This window comes from Falco rusticolus, chromosome 16 (assembly GCF_015220075.1).
Source record: "Falco rusticolus isolate bFalRus1 chromosome 16, bFalRus1.pri, whole genome shotgun sequence".
NCBI lineage: Eukaryota > Metazoa > Chordata > Aves > Falconiformes > Falconidae > Falco > Falco rusticolus.
The window spans coordinates 7,593,800-7,606,110 of record NC_051202.1 but is presented as its reverse complement, the minus strand read 5'-3'; the positions used below and the strand labels follow the sequence as shown (position 1 = coordinate 7,606,110).

At 47.8% G+C, this 12,311-nt stretch overlaps 1 protein-coding gene across 11 annotated transcripts in view; it reads right to left on the bottom strand.

The window, feature by feature from the left end:
- Positions 1 to 3,616: 3,616 nt before the first annotated feature.
- Positions 3,617 to 12,311, bottom strand: part of CADM1 (cell adhesion molecule 1) — a 172,043-nt gene continuing 163,348 nt past the window's right edge. For all 11 annotated transcript variants that reach the window (XM_037409615.1, XM_037409620.1, XM_037409618.1 and 8 more), the window contains 2 exons: positions 7,406 to 7,537; positions 3,617 to 6,002 (listed from right to left, as the gene is read on the bottom strand). In XM_037409615.1, coding sequence (XP_037265512.1) covers positions 5,884 to 6,002; positions 7,406 to 7,537 — 251 coding nt within the window. In that variant the 3' untranslated portion in view covers positions 3,617 to 5,883. The remainder of the gene's footprint in view (positions 6,003 to 7,405; positions 7,538 to 12,311) is intronic.

The window sequence follows — 12,311 nt, the reverse complement described above, 5'->3', positions numbered from 1 at the left end:
TCCCTCCAACACGAGCAAGGACCCGGTCCTGGGAGGGGGAGGATGGGGTGGAGGGGGGCACGTCCCCACCTGATTGATGCCATGTGGAGCAGATATGATCCCACGCGGCACGCCACCAGCCGCTGCCTAGAAAATGGGATTGGATCTTCAGAAAAAGCTATTAGCCCGTTGTCAGGACCCTCTGATGAGAACTGAGTGGCCAGCGTGGATCGATGCTGCCAGACGCACACTCGCGCCTCACCCCAGCTCCCCGCTGCTTTCTTCAACAGCAAGTGTATTTCAATCACTGCGCCTGAAATTCAGGTATGTTCTACCTGATGTGAGTTAAAGTGTCATTTATCACTAATTACTTTACACGGCACCAGTGTTCAAAGCCTGGACTTCTCGCAACATCAGCCTGGGAGAAAAGGCAGTCATTATGCAAGGCAGACTTGGCTGCCAAGTTGAAATCACTCCTCCATGTATTGGCATTAACAAAAGATAAATAAAAAATTAAGAATGTTATCACTTACCTGGTAAAATAATTGTGCAATGAGGACCAAATGACATAGGCACCTCGTGAAAATGTGAAGTTCAGGACAAATGCTACACTCTTTTTGTAAGTAACGATAATTTTCTTCAATTTCATAAATCCTAGAAGTGTCCTCAGATCTTTCTAATGAAAAAGGCTCAACAGCTGTAGGGTCAGGTCCGAAGGGAGTACATCTCTGCAGCTGGTCACTAGGGATATTGCATTCACTAAGTCTTGTTTCTTAATGTTACTCTTTCCAGTTTGCCCATCAATGCTTTTGTACCTTGCTGTCTGAAAAGTTAATGCAAAGCATTTTGTCCAGAAACTGATGCTGAATGTTACATTTACAGGCTCTTTTCTATTCGTGATGCCTGTGTGGGGCCGGAAGAGCAGAGAACCAAAGTGTTTAGGAACAAGTGGGAAATGGGAAGAAATGTGCTACCAAGTAACCTTGAAAAACCTGAAAGATGCAGACTGCCAATAGGATAAACCACAGACTTTGTTCTTTCGATTTCAGGGAATCGCTGAGGCCCTAGGAAGCTCGTCAGAAGCTGAGACCCACTTGGATGCTGAAGGGCTAAGCCTGTTTGGCTGGCACGTGCTACACGGCAGAGGACGAAAGAAGCAACATTGGGCGTGCGATCCAGGACACAGGAGAAACCGCTGCAACTGCTTAAGCCCCAGCAAATGAACTCAGGGAGGCTTCTGAGCAGATTTACTTCTCTGCGTGGTGCTAAATGGCTGGACAAATAGCTAACGCAAGTGCTTGTGGTGTAACTGTTCGGTCAGATGTGGGATGCTGGCAGAAGCCTGAATTGCCCGAGAGGAAGAGTTAAGCTCCGCTTGTCCGCACGGGCCTCCTCATTCCCAGGGATGTAAGGAGGCAGAAATAAGAACCTTCTGAAGCTGCAGCTAAGTAAATCTGTGATCTTTGCAAGCAGCGCTCCCTGTTTGGGTTTCTTTCCCAAACAGATGGATACTGCGGCATGAAATTGCCAAGATTAAAGGCAGCAGTGGCTTAATACAGGCGACTGGGGAAACGGCTGGGCCATTCAAGGACGGGGATCCAAAGCCTTGGCAAAGACCCTGCTCGGCACTCGCAGAAGGTAAACAGCCTGAGAGCAAAGCAGACGCGTTGCCTTCGCAGCACAGAGGCGCTGGCAAAGCCACAGAGACGGGGGAACAGCCCAATTCGGGGACAGGATGAGCGAGCCATAAATAAATCATGAGCCTCTGACACACGGCCGATTTGTTCTCAGAAAAGCTGGGGCTGGGTGCAGTTCCACCGAGCAGTGTTCGGAACTGGATTCTTAATGGGTTATTAACGTTCAGCCACACTTATAGTGGTTTAACTTTGAAAACGAGAAGCTGCCATAACCAAAGGCTCTGTCCTCTCCCCGGCTCCTGCCACCGCCCTGCTCTGCTCGTGCAGGCTGGACTTTGCCACAGTGTTCGGCAGATCGCCTCCGAGCATATTAAATTATTGAAAATTATTGCAACCGAGCAGCAGCAGCAGGATTGTCTTTAGAGACAGACCATGGCATCAATCACAGCTCAAAGCCCTCCGGGAGGAGCACTGGCTTGAGCAACCCAACACGCCAGGTTCGGAATGACGAAGGACCTCTCCCTATTGCAACATACAGAGAGGGATACTCAAGGCATCTCATGACAAACCAAGTGCCAGTGTAACTCAGGCTGTGGTATTCAGAGTGCTCGCCTGCTCTAACATCGGTACGTGCATCGCCTAGGTAAGACGTGCGGGCCGGCTGTAGCCTCGAGATGCTCCGCGCACTCATATCCATTTCATTTAAGAAAAGGAAGAGCTGCTTTTTCTGGTTTGCCCTACATTTTTTTTTTTTTTTCCTCAGCGCCATAGTTTCTCTCAGGCAACTGTTAGTTCTCACATAACTATATTAAACGCAGCAAGTGCTCAAAGAGAGCTGAACGCTGGCCTTCCAGCAGCAGCAGTCACTGCCGTCGGCACATGAGCCCAAATACATACAGCTCCTCGCAGTATTGTACCGTTTGTTTACACACAGTCCTTATGGCAGTGTCTCTCTCGGTAGCATCTCCTCAGTGGAAAGCAATTGTTTTCTCCTCCTCCTTTGCCCAAAACATAAAAGATTGATGCTTCTAATTACAGTGCTGCAGCTGCCTCATAACCTGATTTCAGGAGATGCAGCTAAGGGAAACCTCGGAGGAACATGCGCTGCATTCATCAATAGCTACGCTGAGACCAAGCTGCCCCGGGACAGATCCTTCACAGCAGTCCTTTTCATCGGAGTTCAGCGCTTCGAGGTGAACAGGCATCACATACCACCGTTTGGAAATCCTGGACATTTTAAAAGGAGGCACAAGAAAATCTGCCAACAACCAGAGCCGAACTGGAGATAGGAACGGCGTGAAGGAGGTCACGTATTTTGACACTCACCTACCGGTATAGGATTTAAACGTGCCTGCTATCAAAAACCCATGCACCGGGCAGCCCCCAGGGCAGCTTGGTTAGACTGAAGTATCACTTACAGATCAATCTTCTCCTTAAGTAAACACCGGTGCAGGATAAACAGCATTAGAAGATGCAATCGCAGCATTGCCGGCTTCAGGCTGGACTTCCAGCTGCTCGCAGCAAGGTTAAGCCTGGAGATTAATTAACCCGAGAGGATATCCCTTACAGGAGGTTTAAGGCTACGGTGCTGGGAAAGGGAAGTAGTGTTGGCTTTTTGCCACTCTGCAGGAAGACCCGCAAGCTGCAGCACAGCTCAGCAAGGGATGTAAACCCATCGGGAAGATGAAAATAAGCTTTACCCCAAAGCGCCGAACATCGCACAAGGTGGGTGGTTTGCAAGCGCGGACCCTCTTGTCATCATCAGGCACTCCTTGGTGTGGATCGCCATCATCCTCACCTGCGCCGGGCGAGGAGCGAGGCTGCTCCAAAACTCCGGCTGCGGGCTGCAGGGATGGGGCAGAGCACCCGCCGCCCCGGCTGTCGGCAGAGCAGGCAGGGGCGCCGGGCACCAAGCCGAAGGCGAAGGTCGCTAAGGTCGCCGTCTCCGTAATGGCAAGGGATAAAGAGTGCAAAATGAGATTTTAGTTTTGTAACATTAATTTTTTTTTATTAAGAAGACAGATATTTTATAGTACTTCTTTCCTTTGTAAAAATGGTATACATGAACCAATACAAAATGTGAATGGGAACAGATGGATATGTATTTTCTTACATTGCAACATCTTCCATGGACACCTTAAAACAGAACTGGCCTAAGGGGAAAAAAATAAAAAGGCTGAGTGAATAAAGAACAAGGTTGTTTATCATCAGTTCCGCGTCCTTCATTTGTAATACTCCTTTAAACAAGGTTGTTCTTTCTTCACGCTTCAAAATCCTAATGATCTAAAGCTGTACAAAGTAATACTCAACAATACATTTCAAACAGTGCACTGTATACTGAAGAAAAAATACATAAACCAATATACAACTAAAACTTGTAATTTCCTGTTTTTTAGCCTGGTTTTTTTTCTTTTTTTTTTTTTTTTTTTTTTTTTTTCTCTCCAATGTGTGGGGCCGAAATTTTGCAATCTACCTGAGACGGAAAACACCAGTCAAAACACATGAACCTGAGACATGTCAACATTGTAAGTCAAAGTTACATCGGTAACACTGCACTACGGTACACTTCCAAAACAAAGATGGGCTGCTCAAAACCAGGATGCCAATCCCGTGACCAATGACGGGTAGAAAAGCCTCCCCCCCGAACTCCAGCATGCTGACTGCTTCTCACCATGATGTGGTTTGGCAATGGTGCTGAAGGCTCAGAAAAGAGCTGTGCTCGACAAAATTTGCTAGGGGGAAAAAAAAAAAAAGGGTATTTCTGCGAGGTTCTTCTCGTGAAAAGGGGAAAGACGGAATACTGCTGGAGGATGGACTCGCTCTCTGCCGTCAGGCCATCCCGTTCCCATAGGACTCCCGCATTGTAATGGTTCTGCCAAAAACAACAATTAAAAAACCCCAAACAACAACAGAAAACAACGCATGAAAACACTCCCCCTGAAACCCCTAAAAAAATAAACCAAAAGCAAACCTGACGCTAAGATTAATGCTTCCCTTAAATAAATCAGCATACATTTTCCACAAAAACACAGTAAAAAAAAGTATCACTTGAAATCCAAGATTACTCACCAAAAAAAAAAATTCAGCATATATAATTTTAATACCGTCTTCTCATTGCGGTCTGCTACCTGTCGCTTACGATTCTAATTTACCTAGATTCTCCTTTTCACCTATGGCTTTATAAGTCAGTTAGCACTGTTGTTTTAACGCAAACTCCCACGTTTTACTTAGCGGGTACGAAAAAAGGCAGTTTTGCTTGTCGGGCCGCTCTGCAGGCCTGGGGGGGGGGTCTGGCCTACCACGTCCCAGGGCTGCAGAAGGAACAGGGAGGACAAAGCGACGCTGGGCGCTCGCAGCCTCCGCGCCCCGGGAGGGCTCTGCCTTCCCTAGCAAAGTGGGGGGTCAGCCCGGCTGCCCAGCGGGACGCAGCGCGCTGCGAGGCACAGGGCAGCAGTCCCTCCCGAGCCGGGGGGGAGCGGTCCCCAGGCAGGCTCAGCATCCCCCCCAGGAGGATACGCCCCAGGTCCGGCTCTTCCCCACGGCCAACGAGCGCCTTTGCCAAGCTCCAGCCTATTTCCTAGTCGCCACCATCGAAAGCACCTGAAGCACGGGCAGCCACAAAGGGGTTCTTGTCGTCGTGTTCATCCAAGCCTTTACAACGATAGAGGGAATGGGACATGGGCACACTGAACTGCAAACTACGAAATCTAAAATGTGCTGGTTCTCCTCCAATGAACTCGAGTTCTGAACGGAAAATGGTGAAGAGAAAAAAGAAAGAGAGACACCTTCAAAGAAATGCGCCTACTCCAAGGGGGCCCGGCAGGCAACTCCAGGAACAGAACAGGAAAGGGGAAACGAAGAGCCACAGAAACCTGAAGGGAACTAACGCACAGAAGCCCCTCTTCTTCCCAGCCTCCCCCCGACCCAAACGAACAGAAATTAAACAAGGCACAGAATCTTCTGCAAATGACTTCACTAAACTAAATCCAAGCTGGACTTGGCCAAAAAAAGAAAACCCAAACAAACTGAGGTGTCAAACAGCAGAGTGTACTTTACGAGGAATATTTTTACACAGCAAATCCCGGACCCTCCCAGCCTCACAACTCTCCGCCCATTTGCCTTTTTATTTTTTTTTTCCTTAAAAAAAAAAAAAAAAAAAAAAAGACACAAGCTGGTTGCAACTTCCAATATCACCGTCTCTTTAGCATTTAAATAGGGCCAGCAGTAACCGTCCACAGTTGGACACCTCATAGAAACCAAGGCTGCTCTAGATGAAGTACTCTTTCTTTTCTTCGGAGTTGTTTTGTCCTCCTTCTGCATTGATGATGGCTGTGTCTGCATCGGCCGCATCATCTGCTCCTTTGGCTTCGTGAGTGAAGTATGTACCTGAAAGGGAAGGGGGAGGCGGCGTGACTCGGAGCAGGTCTCCGCAAGGTGCTATGACAGCGAATGCTGGAGCCGCAAGCAGAAAGGGGACGTACAACCCCCACCCCCCCCCCCCCCTCCTGAAAAGAAACAGAGGCTGAATGCAAGGGACTGAGCAGCTGAGATGCTGGTCACCAGCAAGAGTGTGCCACCAACCCAAAGGCGCCGCGACAGGGGCTCTTCCAGTCCTGCCTTGGATAAGCCATCCCCGTCTGTTTTAGTGGGAGCTGGGCTTTTAGCTTCCGCAGACCATGAAAATACCAGTCTGCGGCATGGAAAACCAGTTGCCAGCGACAAGCATGGCTGATGCTGCCCAGTGCCAGAGGTCCCTGCTCTATTGCTGGAAACGCCTGGGGCTGACCACACACTGGGCACCGGCATCCCTGCTCTGGAACGTGACAGTGTGGCACACTCTGCAGTGTCTCGCTCGGGAAAGAAATTAGGTCACAGCTACTTCCCCCTTTCAGAAGCACAAAAATATTGGTAAAATGGTGTTCCACGCGCTTCACTTAAAAGAAACAAATCTTTCACCTCTGCTTTCTCTCTCCCCTAATGTGCTTTAAGGTTTCTCTCCCCTCTTTCTCCTCTCTTCTCAACATTATTCACTCCGGCCCAGCTGCGGTTGTAACGAGCCTCTCATCCTCTGTCAGCTTTTCCACATATACTAAATAAACCCCAGTTAACATTAAATTCTTTTGTACAAACACACAGACAGGGGAACAGTCATGATTCTGTGTGTGGGTTTCAATTTGCTCTGGAAGCCGCAACAAGTTCCCCAAATGGACCATTTCAGACAACACGGAGATGGTGCGGCACAGAATGTATCGGCTCTGGTCAGCCAGGTTTTGTAGAGGGACTTTGGCATTTGAGGTTTCAGCTGCGTGCCGCCATGCTGGCCGTGCGCGGCGGGGGTGCGCTGAGCTGGCGCCGCTCTGTGCAGCGTACGCGGTAACTGCCCGAAATACCCGGGGATGTAATGGAGGGAGTGGGCGATGGAGCTCTTGATGAAGAGCTCGGTGTGCCCCGTGGTGAACACTGCTGCTCCAGAAAATCAATCTGCCTTGTCTGTCAGGTATCCTGCTGCCCAGGTGCCTCCAGGGGTACCGACACCTGCAAGCCTCAGCAGCGGCACGGTGGGTAAAGCCTGTGCCTGGGGCAAAGCGCCGTCCTCCTGCCTTAAGCCCCAGGTGCACAGAATACGGCTGGGCTGCTCCAGCCTCCCTCCTTTTCCCACCACACAGGGCTTTCAGGAGACATTCTTCCAGAGCAACAAAGGGTTCTCTTGCAACAGACAGGACAACATCACGAGCAAAGGGACACACGTGCCATGTCCTTTCATTTTCCAGTTTTGTTTTTTGTCTTACCTTTATGTCTGGCAAAATATCGCCCTAAAATGATGAGCAGGCAAAGCATTGCAAACACGACCACGGCCACGACGCCACCAACCACTGCATGGTCCACGCTCCGTATTGCCCCTTCCTCACCTGCACGAGAATCTGTTGAGATCAGAAGAGGAATAAGAATTTGGGACTTATTATGATGCTCTCTGAAGGGTCTTGGCTGCAGCTGCTCTGAGGATTGGAAAAGCCACCCTTGTGCTCTCTCGAAAGGAAACAGGGTAAAGCAGGGAGCTATCTAGGCAGATGAGTTCGGGCAGAGGAACTCTGTCCAGAGCTGAACTGATCTGGCCGCTCGACTTGCGAGGTGTTTTCCGCTAGAAGCAGCAGCACTACAACTACGCACGTGGAAGACAGCTGGGAGAGGGAGAGGAGAGATGGAGTTGGTGGTGGGCACGTATTTTGGGAACTTTCCCTAGGACGCTCCCCAAACTTGAAGCTCCCCAGGGGATGGGGGCACAGGCGAGAGCAGTCCAGTACAGGACTATTCATCGTTAGCTTTGGGGGAACACCAAGTGCCCCACTGAAAACATCTCAGCTTCAGCCCGAAGAACTCCTTGACTGAAACCCAACCAACCCAGCATGGGCAATGCGTTTATATAATAATCCTCTCGCCCAGCCTGACAAAGTTACGTCATGGAACACAACCCTTGCTGTTCAACGCAGTCCACGAGGTTCAAAGACACAAAGCAATAATTGTATCGTGCCTCCAATGGCTTTATTTCATTTATTTAACTCCTCACCATACAATTAGTTTTCTTTTAAAAGCGCGTGTCCCTTAGGACGCCGTCACCCGGGAGAAGAATGACTTATTTGGCAGAGGAACAACTCCGAAATGAACCCAGAATGAGCTATGGCCATGTAAAGTGAATGTATAGCAGTGTAAACAGTTTTAATTTAAGAACGCAGCTACATCAACCCTCACTGCAATCCTAATGGCAACTGAGATTTATAACATAGTAAAAAACAATTATTCTCCCGTTGATTAATACATTAACATTTTGGAATAGAAGCTAAACCATTGTCTCTTTTTTTTTTTTTTTTCCTTTTTTTTTTTTTTTTTTTTTCAATTGAGTCAAGCGCGACACCTCCATTAAAATGATTTACTGGCCATACCTTACAATTTAAGCACAGCAGCAACAGAAACGGTAAAAACCTTTTAACTTTACATGATTTGTGAAGTCATATGTGAAGGATTTACCATTTAAATCTTTCACTACAAGAAGCACATGGCCTATAAATCTGTCCTGCATGCAGTTGCCCAGACACCTAAGAGAAATGCATTTTACCAGGAAGACTGAGAGTGCAAATGCAAGTCAATTTTTAAGAAAGATTTATCTCCGTCTCCCTCCAAAGAACAGAGCAAATCTCTGAAGCCTCCACCTCTAATAATATTTGAAGTTTATCGATCAAGCGTACAGGTCCCTGACAGCTAAAGGTAATGGTGCTCCTTTGAGCTGAAACCTGATACAAAGCTTTTGAGCTGCAGCCCGGGATTTACGCATTCTATCGATATTTCCAATTCTGCTCCAAGATTAAGGACTGAGGGACATAAGTAAATAACTCGTGACTGAGAGCACCATAAAGCGCCCTTTTAATTAAAACAATTTTTAAAAAAAACCCACAAAACAACCCTTCGAGTAGCTTCCAAGAGCAGGAGCTCCGGCAGACGCAGTGGGATGCTCGGGCTGAACTGGGCTGGCGTGTGCCCTCCCCTCAGCTGCTTACCCGAGGAGCTAACAACCGTGGCCCAAAACAAACCCCCTTGTAAACCAAAGGTGCTCGCTGCCACGTCAACTCAACCCGAGCCATCTGGCTGCAGTAAGAGCGTGCCAGAGAACGCCGAGCACGTGGGAAAGGGCCCTCCCTCTCTGCACCATCTCCAGCAGGAGCAGACCGCTACCCTGAGCGCTTCCCGGCCTTTGCCGCTTGGCGAGTGGCCCAACATCCCTGTCTACCGGTGGGAAAGGAGCCCACAGAAGCACAGCAGCGTGCCAAACGGACCACCTCGCCAAGGCAAAGACTCTGTTTCTGCCCAGGGTAGCAGCTGGGGAAAAAATCAGTGATGCTGGGTGTTCCAGGTAGCTACCACTCAAATCCAGCCCTCTCACTGTGGTATTTAGCTCGGCTAATCCGGCCCTGAAGGGCTTACTCTCCGTAAAGCAACCAAACCCGGCTCAGCCGCTGGAGCAGCTGCTTTAGACAAGTTCCACTCCATATTTTAGTTGTTTTTTTTTTTTTTTTTAAGAAACTGAGCACCCAGTTCCACTCGGCTGCACCAAGGAGGAGACAGCAGCATCCCAGACTGAGAGGATGAATGTCTTGTTGACATCTAGAACAGCTGAGGGGAATAAACACACTGAGTTATGGCTCTATAATGTGCTTCAAGCAGGATTTTGCATCAAGAGGCATTTGTTCTGAATCACCATAAATTAAAGTTCTGGAAAGACGAAACCTGGGTGCACTCGCCCTGGCAGCAGTAGCCTCCGTGCCACAGCACCAAGGCACAGCTGCGGGGCCGGGCTCTGCGACGCTCGGTGCCGTGCCAGAGCCTCAGCCCGACGCATCTGTCACGGGTCCCCTTCGAGCTGCAACTGCACCAGAGCAGGGAGACGGTGTTTCTCCAGGAAGTGATGTTTGCACAAAACGTGGCAAACAGTTGTGGCCGGAACAGTTTGTTAAGTATGACTGTGTCTACTGGGACACGCAGGGCCATTTTTCTTAATTATTTCTGTTAAAAAAGATCTCCGCGAAGTGCAAGTTTGTTTTATTATGTGTGTGACTAAATAGTTAATTTTCGAGCCCACACACTGAGTAGAAATTATGTATCCTCTGAGGATGTCTAATGGTTGCAAACCATCTAAAATCAAGCTTGTGAGGCAGGTGACAAGGTACTCTTAACGTAAAAAGGTAGTATTTCTTTTAGATTAGCATGTAAGTTTACCCTCTAAACTACTCACAATTTTTAGAGAAAAATAAACTTTTTCTACATTTTGCAAGCCTTTCACCCATTTTTTTAAAATTTGTTTATTTATTTCTTTTTAAACAGGAAAGTGAAAACTGAAAGGCCAGGGACCACGATTCCCACAGCAAAGCCAGTGATGCCTACAGCGCTGCTAACACTGCCTTCCTGCTCCGACTCTCAAATAACTCTCCAGTGAGGGCTCTTCCCTACACAAGCTACTCCAGCGTGACGCCGTTCCTGTTGCTAGCTGTTCCTCCTCCAACATCTCCTCTCCACCTCATCAAACTCCACACGCTCCCGTGTCACTACCCAGTGTCAGCCCAGCTGCACCCTCCCGCACGGAAGGAAAGGCGCGGGCCGCGCCTGACACCCGACAGGCAATTCCGGCACTTCCAGCAATTCCTGACGCTGCTCCAAGCAAATCCAAGCCATCAGCACAAGAGGGTCTATTCCAATTTCTGCCACTCATTATTTCTCCAGCAATTAAAAAAACCCACCAAACAACCTAAACCTGTTAGGGACTACGGAAGAAGGAATAATTCCCCAGATTCATGCCAAGAAAGAGAGACTTGACCTTAAAAACCAGGATCTGTGTTAAAAAGCTGTCTCCAATTCACAAAAGCTATTCCCGCTTCATATCTATGATTAAAAAAGAAATCACAACTTTATTACTGAAGAGGGAACAGATGAGATGGCAGGAACTGACAAAATGCCACATTATTTGCTAATCCTAATATGTTATTCTTCCTTAAGATTTGCTTTTCTCAGCACCAATTCAATTATAGATGCTACAAATCCTTCTGACATTTAATTCCCTCTTGTCAGAGAGTAGTAAATGTATACATGCAGAGCTTTCCCATTAAGATGTTAATATATATTGGAGCACACTGGCCTTTAAATCGAACAGTCAGAAATTTTTCTATTACGGCTTTGTTTCTGGGTTGCTTCTGGGTTTTTTTGCGGGTGTAGTGGAAGGAGGGAGGGAGGAAGGAAAGGCGCAGACATTGCTGCATGTTGCGAACAACATGCACACCTACGTGGCTACTCTGCAGCTACTTGACACCTCAGCTGAACCTAGTTTTGTGGGGTGGTGCTTTGCTCGATACCAAAGCACCTTAAAGGAAAACTGCAGCGATAATGGTACAATCCACTGGCAATAATGGAATATATGCAGGAAAAAAAAAAGAAATCTATTTTTCTTTAAAACTGCTGTGATGCCTCCCCTGGGAGCATAGCATGGCTGTGCCCCGCATTCAAGGGATGCCATCATTTTATCCGATGTAGCATCGAACTTGCCTGCACGGATGCAGATCTGTGTACAGCAGCAGAGAGCACTGTCGTCCCATCTCAAGTGGTGGCCAATAACAGACGTTGGTAGCTTTCATTTGGGGTTTGCCTATTATTTTAACCAGCTGCTCACGTAATCAACAACAAAAAAGGGATTATACCAGTGGAACAGGAACCCTGAAGTTTTCCTTTAAACAAAAAGTGGACTTTGTGAAATGGCAGGTGGACAGAGAGGAAAGGCATTCTGGGCTGGCTCCTACTCGGCACCATCCCAGCACCATACTAACAAGATAATTCCCAGAGTCAGGAGCAACATGTAGCAGACGCTGAGCTGGGTACCTTCCCCATTAAGTACCGTCAACTAACAAACTAACACCTGCATTTTAAACCTGCAGGACCTTGGTGATGTGTTTTGGGGTTTTTTTTGTTTTTGTTTTTTTTTTTTTTTTTTCAGGGGGAGACACTTTTTAAAAAACATAAATGCGTTAATGACCTTAAGTTTTCTAACATTTCTGCAGATACAATGGCTTAAAAACAGATTTCTGTGGACTGTCTCAAGAGTGAAAAAAGCTGGCAGATTTTAATGGCTGTATCCTAACAATATGGGTCAATGCTTACAGC